Here is a 15,865-nt window from a genome sequence, read left to right as displayed (position 1 = left end):
AACCCGGGGCGGGTGCCCAGGTCTGGAGAACCCCTGCATTTGAACCCAAATCCAACACGCTTTAGGCTCACATCCAACTCCCAATGGAGCCAATATGGACACCGTCGCCCACAATATTTTTGCCTTTTCACTCCTCATCCACCAGGCCCCGACCTTCGGGGTACAGTTCATGGAGTGCCTCCTCTGAGCTCCCATTTGTTGCCTTTCCAATTACCATAGAGGGCATTGTCCCAGACCCTGAGCCCCTGCCCTTACTTAAACAGCAAGGTATATTCCCCAGCTTCCTATTTTGCTCTTGGAAATGGAGCTAGAGGAAAGTGCAGTTATGGTTCCTGCGAATCAATCCCGCTTGACAACAGCCTTTGATGAACTGTGTTAACAGAGTAATGGTTATCAACAGGAGTCAGTACCACCCTGAGTATCTGAGCTCAGCCTTATCCATAGATAAAAGCATAAGCAGCAGTACTTCAGTTGCACTTCCCTCAATTTTGTCTACTGCATTCACTGCTCCCAATGCGGTCTCCTCTACATTGGAGAGACCAGACGCAGACTGGGTGACCGCTTTGCAGAACACCTTCGGTCTGTCTGCGAGCATGACCCAGACCTCCCTGTCGCTTGCCCTTTCAACACCCACCCTGCTCTCATGCCCACATGTCCATCCTTGGCTTGCTGCATTGTTCCAGTGAAGCTCAACGCAAACTGGAGGAACAGCACCTCATCTTCCAACTAGGCACTTTACAGCCTTCCGGACTGAATATTGAATTCAACAATTTTAGATCATGAACTCTCTCCTCCATCCCCACCCCCTTTTTGATCCCCTTTTTTCTAATAATCAATATATATTTTTTATTTCCCACCTACTTCTATTATTATTTTAAAAATTTATTTCCATCCATTGTTTCATCTCCACCTTTTAGCCTATTTCGAACCTTTCCCCCCACCCCACCCCCACTAGAGCCATCTGTACCTTGCTCGTCCTGCTTTCTACCCTTAATGTCCCCATTAGCACATTCCTTAGATAATATCACCACCTTCAACACCTCTTTGTCCTTTTGTCTATGGCATCTTTGGCAATCTCTTCTTTGCCGCCACCTATCACTGGCCCTCTATCCAGCTCTACCTGTCCCAACCCCCCTCAACCAGCTTATATTTCACCACATTTCCATGTCTCTTTAGTTCTGATGAAGAGTCATACGGACTCGAAACGTTAACTGTGTTCCTCTCCGCAGACGCTGTCAGACCTGTTGAGTTTTTTCAGCAATTTTTGTTTTTTTTTATCATCAATAGATGGTGTGACGGGGACTAGGTTCCCTTTTCTGAAGGCTGCCCTTTAATTGGATTTTTGATGCCATCCTGTCACCTCTGGGTCCTGTGGCCCTGAACTTAACACATGGGAATCTGCAATGCCTCCCTGCAGGTGTCTCCCAACTAGGGATGGAGTATTTCCTGGGAATTTTCCTGAGAGATACCGACTCCTGGATTTTGATAACGGCCTGGACTGAGTGAGCTGACCTCAGGAGGTACTACGGTTCATCTTAGTGCACCAGGAGGGGGTAAAAATCAGGCAGGGCTAATCCCCTGATCATGACCCATCAGCTACCACGCTCTGCTAAGTGGATTATAGACTGGCCCCCTCCATGCGCCCTGGGCTACCACCAAGACAAGGGAATTGGACTGGGGAGGGCAGAATGCGTTTGGAACCATTCAAGAGTCAAAAGCTTGAGGAGGAGGGGGGAGGGGATAGAGAAATTTGTTAGAGACGCCAGGCAGGACACTGAAATCAGACTCGTTATAGTGGTACTGTCACAGGTTGGACCCCTGGCTTCCCTCTGGCATATTGCGCACAACGTCCCCTCCAATTAAAAAACAACAGGGTGACTAATTGACCCATATTTTAAGGGATTGACCCCCCTCTATGTTGACCTTTTCAGCCTCATCGCTAGGATAGCCTGTAGGAGACTGAACCTGGGAGTCTCCAGGGTGAGTTGGATTGATTCGAGAAGGTCTACACATAAGTGAGTCACCCAGCAGGGAGGGAGTTGATAACATTTTGACTCAACAAAGATAAGTTGTAAGCTTTAGGTAACTCCCTGCCCCTTTACTATTATGGTCTCAAGAGCCCATTCCCCTCTGCTCACCAATTCTCACTGTCCCTCTCTCATGGTAACCAGCAACCCCCCCCCGCAACATCTGTTAGGCATCCATTATTTTATTTCGTAAGAGCTGGCCAGGCTGCAACAGAAAGTGCCAGAAATTGTCCCAGATTTCCAGCGTCCGCAGTGTGTTTTGCCTTTATTGTGAGCGTTCCCTCCAAGCTAGGCAGGCCCACAATCTGGAAGGATCCACGCTGTGCAATAAAACAGCCCGAAAGAAAGATTGGGACACTCCGAAACGTTCTGACTCCGAAGCAAGCCAGCAGCAAACAGTTCACAAACAGACCAGGTTCACAATGTCTGCTGCCACCCCCCCAATCCCCCACACCCCACCCAACCAACCCCCAACCCTCCCACCCCACCCCACCGCCAGCCATCAGGAATCCCATCCGAAATAACTCAGGGACTTGGACCCAACAGAAGCCACTGAGCAGAGAAATCAAGGAGCAACAACAGTACCAGCGAAGCCACACTCTGGGCTGAACCGTGAGACAGGGGACACACTGTCCCAGCCAGACATGTGGGATATTCACTCACAAGCCTTCACCAATACAGTTTAGGAACAATCCCAGTGAAATGGTTTTGCCAGCAATACTCTTCAATTGTCACTATACCAATAACTACTGAAGACATAATCCCACAGCTCTCTCTCTCTCTCTCTCTCACTCCATTTATAACTCAGTCTAGGAGTGGTGTGGAGATCGAATGGTTTTTCATTTAGAACCGACCCAGTGCCAACATTCGCAGGGCAACAGTTTACACACGACCATGCAATCTAAGGCTTTCACACCCCCACCCTCTCTCTCTTTTAAGCACACTCGCCCCCCTCCCTGCTCAGACACTACTCGGGTCAATATTCATTGTCCACCCCCACCAATGGGTCATCTACACATGAGAGAAACGGCCAATTTTAACCTCCAGGGTAAGGGAGGCGGAGAAAGATAAAGATAGTCGGAGAGAGCAGGGGCATGAAATAGACAAGAGACCAAGAGAGGGAGAGAGAGCATTAAAAGTAAAACAGGGACACAAGTCACACATCAAAAGAATACTGTGTGTGGGGGAAAAAGTGTGAAGACAACAGAACAAAAATCCCTAGAGGGAAAACAATGAGGGGGGAATGAGTGAAAATAAGACTTGGTGCAGATGAGAGAGGCAAATTGCACGTCTATCTATCAGACAGGGAGACAAGAGCTAACAAGGATAACCTTACACAGAGGGAACACAATGATATTTGACAGTATCATGCTCCACACAGCCCTGAACACACAGCAAACCTCCCTAACATCGCTCACACATTACATACCCACTCGGAGCTGGAAGCGATTTCGCGTGTCCATGGTATGTATCTTCAGTAAGGTTTCACAGTTCAGCCTTCTCCCTCTCTGCCTGCTACTACAGTACAGAAATCACTCTCTGCTTTTAAAAAAAAAACCTTCCAAGTGCTGTAGTCACCGACACACCCTGAAGGGGAGGAGAGAGACCCTGGTTAGCCCAGGTCAGCCACTGAGGCTGCTTTGTTTAGTTGATAAGGAGCGGCTTTTGCAACTGTCGTCAGGGAGACTCCCTTTAGTGGGTAACGTTTTTCCCCCCTCCCCCCCTATAATCTTTTGTATCTCACCAGCTTGGGGTGGGGTTGAGCCCCTAATTCCGGGTGTGTGTCGTCTTCCTTCTCTCCATTCTCCTGTTGAGCTCTATTGCCCTTTGGGGTTCAGAGAGGTGATCTTCTTATTGAGGGGGACTTGACCAGGGTGGGTGCTGAGAGGATGTTCTCCCCCCCCCCCTACCCCCTCCCATTGTGTGTTGAGTTAGACATCCCCACCCGCTTTCTGATCCCCCCCGCCTTTTTTTCCAATAATTTATATATATTTTTCTTTTCCCACCTATTTCCATTATTTTTAAATATATTTCTATCCATTGTTTTATCTCTACCTTTTAGCCTATTTCAATTCGTTCACCCCACCCCCACTAGGGCTATCTGTACCTTGCTTGTCCTGCTTCCTACCCTTAATTAGTACATTCCTTAGATAATATCACCACCTTCAACACCTCTTTGTCCTTTTGTCTGTGACATCATTTGGCTATCTCCACTTATCACTGGCCCTCTATCCAGCTCTACTTGTCCCACCTCCCCCCCTTAATCCAGTTTATATTTCACCTCTCTTCTATTTTTACTTAGTTCTGTTGAAGAGTCATACGGACTCGAAACGTTAACTGTGTCCCTCTCCGCAGATGCTGCCAGACCTGCTGAGTTTTTCCAGGTATTTTTATTTTTATTTTTGTTTTTGTTTTGGATTTCCAGCATCCGCAGTTTTTTGCTTTTATCTTAGTGTTTAATTGACTGCCACCTCTCTTCAAGGAATGCCTTCCTTGAAGAAGTACTGCTCTTCTCTCTGTCAGGATTGTCGTATCTCTCTTTTGCCTTGTTCACCTTCATTGCTTTCCATTTCTCTCCTGGTGTTTGACAAGGTATTTACTAAAACTCGCTTTCACAGCCATATTTCCTTTCTCAGTGACTGTCTCCGTCTCCGACTTACCCCACGTGGATTTCAACTGAAGTTCCATCCCTCATGTTTCGAACCCACCCAGGATTATAGGTATCTCCGGGACATAAAACGTTTCTCGCACTGCTGCTCCCGTCGCATTCTGAAATCCGCACTCAGTGCCATGCGCCGCCATATGAACACACTCGACCTCTCCCTCCAGCAGCACCGCCGCACCCTTTTTCAAAGTTGCACGTGCCCCCAGTTTCATTTTATTCTTCGTCTCATCCGACGCCTCAACAAGAAACTTTGTCTCTTTCTTTCAGGTGCAAAGGAACGCAAGCTCCAACAACTCATCGACACCAACACCCATCTGGGACCCTCCACCCCTGCCTGTCCCTCTGTCCCCACCCCATCTTCCAATCCCAGCACCGGCCGTGTATTCACTATACCACCTAACCTTCCCCTCTCTGACGCTGAACGTTCAGTGCTCAGCAAAGGACTTAGTTTCATACCCTTACGCCCTCATCTCAATGAATTTCGGGCTCGGCACGATGCTGAACTCTTCTTCCGCTGTCTTCGTCTCCGTGCTCACTTCTTTGGGCAGGAGTCCTCTCCCCATTCAACGGATCCTTTTACCCACATCCAATATTCTCCCTCCACCTGGACCCCTCCCTCTGGATTCTTACCTTCTCTTGATCTTTTCATTGAGAACTGTCAGCGTGACATCAGTCGTCTCAATTTCTCTGCTCCTCTCACCCACTCTAACCTGTCTCTCTCTGAACTTACTGCACTCCATTCTCTCAGGTCCAACCCTGACATTGTCATCAAACCTGCTGACAAGGGTGATGCTGTTGTTGTCTGGTGCACTGACCTCTACCTCGTGGAGGCTGAGCGTCAACTCGCAGACACTTCCTCCTACCTCCCCCACCACTGAACATCAAGCCATTATTTCCAGGACTGTCACTGACCTCATCTCCTCTGGAGATCTTCCTTCCACAGCTTCCAACCTGATAGTCTCCTAACCTCGGACAGCCCGCTTCTACCTCCTACCCAAAATCCACAAACAGAACTGTCCCGGCAGACCGATCGTATCAACCTGTTCCTGCCCCACGGAACTTATTTCTTGCTATCTTGACTCCATTCTCTCTCTCCTTGTCCAGTCCCTTCCCACCTACATCCGTGGTTCCTCTGACACCTTACATCATATCAACAATTTCCAGTTCCCTGGCCCCAACCGCCTCCTCTTCACCATGGACGTCCAATCCCTCTAAACCTCCATCCCCCACTGGGATGGTCTGATGGCTCTCTGCTTCTTCCTCGAACAGAGGCCCGAACAATTCCCATCCACCACTACTCTCCTCCGTCTGGCTGAACTTGTTCTCACACTGAACAATTTCTCCTTAAACTCCTCTCACTTCCTCCAAATAAAAGGTGTGGCTATGGGTACCTGCATGGGCCCCAGCTATGCCTGTCTCTTTATGGGGTATGTGGAACATTCCTTGTTCCAGTCCTACTCCGGCCCCCTCCCACAACTCTTTCTCCGGTACATCGATGATTACTTCGGTGCTGCTTCACGCTCTCGTCTGGACCTGGAAAAATTTATTAATTTTGCTTCCAATCTCCACCCCTCCATCATTTTCACATGGTCGATCTCTGACACTTCCTTTCCCTTCCTTGACCTCTCTGTCTCAATTTCTGGTGATAGACAGTCCACCCATATCCATTACAAGCCTACTGACTCCCACAGCTATCTCGACTACAGCTCCTCACACCCTGCTTCCTGTAAGGACTCCATCCCATTCTCTCAGTTCCTTCGCCTCCGTCGCATCTGTTCTGATGATGCCACTTTCAAAAATAGTTCCTCTGACATGTCCTCCTTCTTCCTTAACTGTGGTTTTCCACCCACGGTGGTTGACAGGGCCCTCAACCGTGTCCGGCCCATCTCCCGCGCATCCGCCCTCACGCCTTCTCCTCCCTCCCAGAAACATGATAGGGTCCCCCTTGTCCTCACTTATCACCCCACCAGCCTCCGCGTTCAAAGGATCATCCTCCGCCATTTCCGCCAACACCAGCATGATGCCACCACCAAACACATCTTCCCTTCACCCCCCCGGCGGCATTCCGCAGGGATCGTTCCCTCTGGGACACCCTGGTCCACTCCTCCACATCACCCCCTACACCTCAACCCCCTCCCACGGCACCTCAAATTTACTCTTTGAATCCACATATTTAAATCCTGGCATGACATCACCACCTCCCCAGCTCCTTCAGTTCTACAACCTTCTACCTCTCCCAAATCTCAACATTTCTCTTCCTGACTGCCCTCGTGTGCCTTTGCACATGCCCACGAGCATCACCAGTGGTCCAAAGCGCCCACGTCCAAAGGGCAGGATATTCCACACTAAAACGCCCCAGTGTCTCCATCTCTATTTCCTCTTTAAGGCCCCCCCACCCTTGACCTGAGCACAAAATTCCAGGTTGACACACCAGTGCAGCACTGAAGGGGAGCTGCGGTGTCAGAGGTGACACCTTTCAAATGAGACATTAAAGCAGGTCCCTGTCTCCCCTGTTAGGTGGATGTAAAGCCTCCAGTGGTGCTATTTGAAGAGCAGCAGAGAGTCCTCCCTGGGGGCCCTGAGTGGTATTTCTCTCTCAACCAACACCCCAGAGTATCTAGTCACATCACACACCGCTGTTTGTGGGGGTTTTGCTGCCATGCGTGCAAATTCTCTGCCAGGTTTCCTACATTACAATAGGGACTACAGTTCAGTGGCTGTCAAGCTGCCTTAGGACGTCCTGTGGTCATGAATGGCGTTATATCAATGCAAACCTCCCTTTATCTTTATCCTTTTACACCTCAGTATTTGGACTCAAGGCAGGGATGGTTTCAAGAGATGAAAGCCTCTCTCTTCCTGCTGGCTGTAAAACAAAACCTCTGCCGAATTCGTGCCTGCAGTGGTAAAGAAAACAATCCATGGTAGGTTTGTAGTAGGAAATAACAGAGATAAAAACAAAAAAAACTGCGGATGCTGGAAATCCACAACAAAAACCGAAACAGAAATACCTGGAAAAACTCAGCAGGTCTGGCAGCATCGGCAGAGAAGAGCACAGTTGACTTCTCGAGTCCTCATGACCCTTCAACAGAACCCTTCTGTTGAAGGGTCATGAGGACTCGAAACGTCAACTCTTTTCTTCTCCGCCGATGCTGCCAGACCTGCTGAGTTTTTCCAGGTATTTCTGTTTTTGTTGTGGTGGGTAATAGTTGTTCCGGCATTCTGTGTAGCACCCTAATTTCTGTCATTCTGCACAGCGCCCTAACACCATTCTGAAAATTTCTCTTTTCGATGCTCCCTTCAAAATGCCCTTCCGATTTTCCACACAGGGATAAATCTCCACACATTGACACTAGACAGACATATTGCCAGTTGACTGTGGGAACAGAGAGACAGTTACTGTGGGAATGTTTGCTAGTGCCACTCAGTACTGGGACTCAGGTTGTGTTCCATTCCCCAGCTCTGACAGCCCTCACTTTTGATCATTGCACTTTTAAGGCATAATGAAAGACTTGCATTTCTATAGCACCCTCTCATGCTGTCAGGACATCCAAAGCACTTTACAGCCAATCAAGTGTGTCCAAAGTGTAGCCCCTGCCGTAATGCAGCAACTGATTTGCCTGCAGCAACCCCCCACAAACAGCAACACGTTGGCGACCAGATAGTCTGTTTTGACGTGTTGGTGGAGGTGTCCTGGTCATTAGGGGCTGGGGGAAATCCCAAGCTTTGCTTCAAAACAGCCCAGTGAGATCTCTTATTCCGTCGGAGACATTTCATCGGAAGGTTAGCGCCTCCGGCAGAGCAGCACTCCCTCAGTGCTGCACTGGGCCCGTCCACCTTGGTGTTGTGCTGCAAGTGGGGATGGACTTGAAACCAGAGACTCAGAGGTGAGAGTGCTACTCACTGAGACACAGCCGCTTTATCACCTTCTACCCAGACACCTGCCCACACTTTGGTAAGATCGATGAGAGGAGACAGCCTATTTCTCCTTTCGCCTGGTGTCGGTCGTTAAAACGAGGCAACAGTGTGCTGCCCCAGCCAGCTCGATGGCTTCACTGCATACAACTTGAGGGTTGAGTTATAAAGGGACTTCCTCATAAGTGTGCACAATTGTTGACTTCCTGTTCAGTAACCTCAGAGAGATTGGCGTTCCTGGTTTTGACAGGTGTTTGTGCTTTTTCCTATCTAGCTTCAAGCTGGCCTACATTTCATTTACCACCCAGAAGGAGGCCATTCTGCCCACCTAGCCTGTGCTGGTGTTTATGCTCTTCATGAGCTTTCTCTCACTTTCCTTCATCTCACCCCATCCGTAATCACTCTAATCCTGTAGCCCCCCCCCCCCCCCCTTATTCCCTATTCACCTCAACCACTCCAGGTTGTAGTGAGTTCCACAGTCCAGCTGCCCTCTGGGTAAAGACGTTTCTCTTACGCCTATCAGATTTGGTGGCGATTGTCCTATATTTATGACCGCTAGTTTTGGGCTCCCCCATAAGTTGAAATATCTCTACGTTTGCCCCATTGAACCTCGAAATGATCTCAAAGGCTAATATTATGTCACCACCTCCCCACCCCCGCCCCCAGCTTTCTCTTTCCCGGAGTAAAGGCTCGAAGCCTGTTCGGCCTTTCCGGTTAGGACTATCTCATCCCACTTGCGCTTAAACAAGAGGCGGACCCTGGGCTCCCACAGCACAGCACTGAGGGACATAGCGAGCATGAGAGCGGCTTGGAGAGTGCATGGGGCTCTTCTCCACCAGGGAATACCGCTGGAGCAATGGGGAATGATACCCGGTGTGGAGATCATTTAAGACGTGCGCCGTCTTGGGGAAAGAGCTCCGTGTAAGACATCTGAACGCTCGGTGATAGGCTGAGCTCCAAAGGCAGGGTTGGAAGGGGTTCAGGGCTTAGGGGTGTTAGGACATCCACCAGCCAGTTCTCCTTCATGGCGATCCCAATCCCAAATCCCTGGGTCAGGCTCACTTGAATGTTATAGGGATCAGTGGCGAAGGCAGGGTTTTGTTTTGTTGGTGAGATGGCGGCTGGGAGGAGATGTTTGGCTCTGAGTTTCGAGGCTAAAGGAACCAACCTGTGAAGGCCAAATAGGAATTTTCACCAAAAGGCCAAATAGGAATTTCCCACCAAAAGTTCAAATAGGAACATTTATTACTTCAATCAATTGGACCAACTCAAAATATAATGGAAAGAGAAACATATGCCGGAACTTTCCGGACTTTAGGCTGGCTCGCCGCATTGTCCGGCCCTGCCCCCGCTGCGGCAGCTCCGGAACATTCCGCCCATAGTTTTGCCAGGCAAAACCTCGAAATCGCAACATCTGAGTTCGGCGCGCCTTGGTCTAACCTTAGTCCGTGGGTCCCCTCCTTTGTAGGATCTCCCTGGGCCCAAATCGGCTGCTGCCTTTTCCATGTTGAAAAAGGGCCCCTGCGCTTTTCAACATTGGCAGCAAGGTGCTCTGCAGTGCCCTGAGCTTGTGAAAGGTGCCGGACACGTGCAAGGTCTTCCTTTCTATCTCGCTCTCGCGCTGCAGGGCAATCTGCAAGATTTCGCAACCTGGCAAGTTTCCGCACATGGTTCTGGAACGCCCAGTCATGCTAACGTCACCCTTCCTGCGTCTCAAAATAGCACGTATATAAAGAACTCAAAGCAGAACCGCTCAACAAGTGGAACCCAGGCATGAGCTGAGCTGAAAGCAAAAGGGGGGCTGCTGCTGTGAGCACAGGAGGAAGGCAAATTGTTTTTACTGCGTTGGTTTGCATCAACACTGGCTTGGTACTGTTTCGCCTGACCCTGTATAACATGTCATCAAATTTGCAGCACAGAGTCCGGCCATTTGGCCCAGTTGGTCCATCCTGGTGCTCCATGTGATCCTCTTCCCACTCTTTTTAACACTTTTATTCCCATACCCTTTCACTCCTTTCTCCCTCAAGTGCTTATTGATCTCCCCTTAAATGCAGCCAGTGTATTCACCTCAGCCAGCCTTTGCAGTAACGGGTTCCACCTTCTTCCCACTCCGATGGGTAAAGAAGGTTTCTCCTGAATCTCCTGCTGGATTTATTTGTGATTATCCGATATTTATGGCCCCTTGGTTTTGGATTCTCCCACAAGTGGAAGTACCTCCCCCACGTCTACTCTACTAAAACCCTTTCATAATGTTAAAACACCTCCACCCAGATCACCCCTTCGCCTCCCCTTTTCCAGATTTAAGGTGACGGGTAAAACAAGCAGAGGCAACCTGAGGAAAATCTTTTTCCAGGTATTTTTGTTTTTGTTTTGGATTTCCAGCATCCGCAGTTTTTTTTTGCTTTTATCTGAGGAAAATCTCTTCTGATCGATGGGTGGTTCGGACTTGGAATGCACTGAACAATTGGGGTTGCTGAAAACCAATTAAATTTTAGACTCCAAAAGGGAATTGGAAAAACGCATCAAGGAGGGAAAATTGCAGGGATATGGGGGGGAAAAAGCAGAAGAGCGGGACTCACTGAATTCTCCTTCAAAAGAGCTGGAGCTCAATGGATTTAATGACCTCCCTCTGAACTGTACTAATCTATGATTCTATGGAAAGATTTCACTTGTGATTAACCTTTTCAGACTTTGATGACGGTTATGATTGCCCGTATCTGTAGAGATATTTCTTGTGTCATCTTCACTGCCTCTGTACTCTCTTTGTGCAGTGCACTGCAGCCTCTGCCCTGGGCCCACACGGCTAGCTGTGAGATTAGGCAAGCTCGGAGACTTTGGAATCAGCCCGTGCAATTAGCCGATGGGGGCATATTGGAGAGCGTTTGCCACGTTTTGTGCTTCTTGCCTGCTCTCCTTTAGCCCTGAAGCTGCACCATGTCAGCCAGTGATGTAAAATTTAAGAGTCAAGGGCCACAGACACCAAAGATAGGCAGTCGACTCTTTGTGGGCAATGTGAAGATAGCTGACGAAGGTTATTAAGAAGCAACGGTTTAGACATGATGCATTCATTGATTGGACAGATGTGACGATAGTTGACGAAGGTTATTAAGAAGCAATGGTTTAGACATGATGCATTCATTGATTGGACAGATGTGACGGCTGAGAGTGGTTTGCCGATGTCAGAGGGCGCACAGACAGTAGGCACAGAGTGTGTTGATCTCAGTAGTCTGTGATGGAAGCATCCTGCTCTCCAGTCGAGAGGCGGAATCGCCGCTGAGTGCGGCAGTGGGCGGGAAAAAAGTCGCTTTACCCGCCGGCCGCCATGGTGGGTTTTTGCGCCGTATCGTTCCCTACCTGGCACATCCCGCCTCATTAATAATGTATTCGCGGGAAACACGCCGATCGCTGGTGGGTGGGCTCGGATTCCCCCGCCCCCGGCCGTGAGCTCAGCGCTTCCTCACTCCGGGCGCCATATTTAAAGCGCATCAGAGCGCAGCCTGCACCACGTCTACAGAGCAGGACCACTCCAGGCAACAGCTGGGCCCTGAAAGCAAAGAAGACGGCAGCCCCCAGATTTAGTGACGCCTCCCTGGGGCACCTGCCTCTCTGGGGCACCTGCCTCTCTGGGGTACCTGCCTCTCTGGGGTACCTGCCTCTCTGGGGTACCTGCCTCTCTGGGGCACCTGCCTCTCTGGGGCACCTGCCTCTCTGGGGTACCTGCCTCTCTGGGGTACCTGCCTCTCTGGGGTACCTGCCTCTCTGGGGCACCTGCCTCTCTGGGGCACCTGCCTCTCTGGGGTACCTGCCTCTCTGGGGTACCTGCCTCCCTGGGGCACCTGCTGGACGGAGTGGAAGCCGCCGCGATGTCCTCTACCCCCCGCTCTGGCCGCAGGGGGTCCACCAGAGTCACCAATCCTGCCTGGGAGGCGGTGACAGTGGTGGTCAGCACCACTGCAGCACACTGGAGGACAGCCACCCAGTGCAGGAAGGGGATGAACGATCTCATCCATTCCGCCAGGGAAAGTCAACCACCTCATCGCTCTCAACTCACACACTCCCAAACCCATCACACACCCACAGGGATCTCACACCTCAAGGAACAACACCACTAACTCTCACACACACCCTCACATCTCCATCAGACTTATACCCTCTCGAGCTCACGTCCTCATCCCGTCCATGGCTCTGCTCACCACACAAACATTCCACTCAGTGCCATCGTCCTGCTCACACTCTCTCCATCTGTTTTCATGCAGGAGAAGCTGGCTCACAACAGCAGGGAGAGGTCCCAGGCCAGGCCAGGCCCACATTAGGCCCCTCACTCACTTTGAGGAGTGTGCCATCACACTGACTGGTGAGGACGTGGAACGTACCTACAGTGTTGGTGAGATCGGCGGTGAACATCCTCGTGAGGATCCTGCACCACATCATCCCTCCCTCAACACAAAGGTGAGTGCTCTCCCTCCTGTTTGTGACTCTGCTGCCAAGCACTAATTGTCTCTACTTGGTTCTCAGGGAGCTCTGCCAAGGATCGACACCCTCAGCCAGCCAGTCCCTCAGCTCCATCCATGTCCTCATCTGCAGCCAAGAGGACACCTCCTCCAGTGAAGAGGTGGAAATAAGCAGCCCGGAAGATCTGTTCACAGCACTTACCTGCACCCTGCACCAGTGCCAAGACACACACCTCGGTGGGACCTAGATCTACAGCAGGCTTGGGTATGCAATCTGGTGGTCACCGCATGGGCACGAGTCCACAGCAGGAGGAGGCAGGCTCAGTCAAGCTGAACTCGGAGGCCTGCTGGGGAAGAGACATCTATGAGGTTTGGGTCAGACAACGAGCCTCTGGATTCGACCTTCCAACTCGTCCTGGAGAGTCAGCAGAGGGTGTGGGAACATCATGTGGAGGTGTTGGAAGCCCTCAACAGAGTGGCATGGGAATCATTCGAATGCGTCCACCTGCTCTCTGATGAAGTGGTGCCCACATGTCACGTACGGGGGTCTCCTTGGGAAGGATGGCGGATGCCATGGAGACCCTGGTCCAGCGGAACGTGGAGATGCCCACAGACCTGCACTCCATCGCAGTAACCATGGTGAGTTCCTGCAGTGGCCACGCGAGAGGGAAACAGGCACCTTGACCTCCCTCCAGGTGCTCCTATCGCCCAAGGAGTCAGGCTGGGGACCTCAGGCACTCGAAGGGAGGAGGAACGGAAGCTGGACACCCCTGGGTCATCCACTCAGGAATCCCAGAGGTTGTCCTCTCCCCCCAAGTCCCCTTTGCCTGTGACCCCCTCTCAACCTCGTCCTCTGACATTGCAGATGGTGCAGCTGGCCCACACAGGAGGACAGACAAAGCAAGTCGGGGCTCCAAGGCCTCGGCTCTCCAGAGGACACACACCAAAATCATCAGAGGCAACAGGGCCAACCATTGCACAGGCTGTCTCCACCCCTGCTGCAGATGTCAGGGCAGCACCTAGAAGAAGTGGCAGGCCTAGAAAAGTTAAGAAATTCTGATCACAAGTGGTTCTGCAGATGAACACATTTTCTTTCTTTATAATCTGAAAATATATTCACTTTGAGTGAATAATGTGGAATGGGGTCTTTCAGCTCCATTGACAGGCTTCATGAGTCCTCCCACTGCACCCCCACCCCACCCCCTCCCCCGCCCCCGCCCCTTGCCACTAGCGTTTCACAGGTGATCCTGGAGGGAGAAGTGTGTGTGTGTGTGTGTGGCAGGGCCTTTCGGAGACTGGTGTAAGCTCTCTCCCACTCACACGAAGCCTCCACCCATCACACTCATCTCACGGTGCCGAGCATTTGTAATGCTGCCTGCTGGGGTTCCCTTTCAGCTGACCACCTGAGCTGACCCACATCTCCACCCACCCACTGACCGCACTCCCATGCAGCACCTGTGCCCGTCCAACACGACGACCTCTAGACCTGTGCCCGCCCTAGGTGTGTGTCGCTGCGCTGGTGGAGTGTGTGGGTAAGCGCTGTCACTTTCGAGTTTGACAACCATGTTGGTAGTGAAGAATATTGTTAGTTCCCTGGTCCTTTCCCCTCCCCCAGTCACTCATGTCCTTTCCCCAATCACTGTTGACCCCCCTGGCATCACCTTCCACCTCCCCACTGTCACCTACCAACCCAAACCCTTGTCTTTCCAGGATGTCCAGGTGAACATGCACATTCCCCACCTCCCTGAGAATCCCACCCCCCATCCACATTGACCCCCCCGACCTCCTCCTTCCCACCCCCAGGGTCCGTGCCTGTCTCCGAGTCCCCGCCAACCACCCTCGCTGCCCCTTCTACTGCTGCCGATGCACCCTCACCCTCCCACCCTACAGGCTCCCTCTGCCCCCTCTCACACTCACCATTCCCTCACCAGACCCACCCTCAGTCCGGTCCCCAGGAGGCAGTCATCGATTCCACAGACCCCTCCCTTGCACATTCACCTGGACATCTCCCCCCTACTCTACTCCCTCCTCCACCCTTACTCCCCCTTCCCCCCCCACCACCGGACACCTCCCCACCCTCCCCCCCAAAACTCCTTCCCCCACCGAACTCCGTGCCTTACATCATCCTCCCCCTTCTGCCTACCTCCCCACTTGCTGCATCCTCCTCCTCCCCCCATTCTTCCTCCTCCCCTCTCCCAACCTCACGCCTCCCCCCCCGATACCTTCGTTCTACCCCCTGCCAATGCCAGAACAAGGACTAATGGTAAGTCTCGATTTCTACACGCCACCCTTGCCCAGGCATGTTCTGGGCCAACATGTGTTCCCACCAGCGTTAACGGTAAATCCTGTGTGGGGGGGAATGTTTCCGGTCGGGATTTACTTTGCATCCCATCAGACACCATCGGATGATCCCGATTTCTGCTCCTCCCACCAAGTTGTACCCCCCCCATCAGCCCCCTCCCCCCGTCCGCCATGACGCCCGCTGCCAACAGGACCGGACGATTCCACCCAAAGTGTTATGGAACTCATCCCTCAGTCTTCCTCCCATTCCTGTGGTTTGTCTTCCATCTGAAGGAGGCTGCTTCTAGGCGAGCGCCTCACCAGCATTGCCCCCTGTCACCGAGCACTCGTTAACATACCCTTTCTCTGGGTGCTAGTGGCTTAGCCAGTGTCAATCACCTGTTCAAACTCTCCTGACCAATGGACTGAGGCTAGGAATCCTCTGGTGAGCACCTCGCCTCCTGACTCCCCAAAGCCTGTCCACCATCTACACGGCACAAGTCAACAGTGTGATGGAATACTCTCCACTT

The 15,865-nt window shown here is 51.5% G+C and overlaps 1 protein-coding gene across 1 annotated transcript in view; it reads right to left on the bottom strand.

Moving 5' to 3' along the window:
- LOC144668758 (adhesion G protein-coupled receptor E3-like) overlaps nt 1-13,008 on the bottom strand; it is a 68,054-nt gene extending 55,046 nt beyond the window's left edge. Inside the window, exon 1 of the mRNA XM_078531089.1 lies at nt 12,978-13,008. Within this exon, the coding sequence (XP_078387215.1) occupies nt 12,978-13,008 (31 nt within the window). The remainder of the gene's footprint in view (nt 1-12,977) is intronic.
- Nucleotides 13,009-15,865: the final 2,857 nt, after the last annotated feature.

This window comes from Cetorhinus maximus, chromosome 28 (genome assembly GCF_964194155.1).
Source record: "Cetorhinus maximus chromosome 28, sCetMax3.hap1.1, whole genome shotgun sequence".
NCBI classification, from domain to species: Eukaryota; Metazoa; Chordata; class Chondrichthyes; order Lamniformes; family Cetorhinidae; genus Cetorhinus; species Cetorhinus maximus.
The sequence above is the reverse complement of the archived record's forward strand: the minus strand, read 5'-3'. Positions and strand labels throughout refer to the sequence as shown.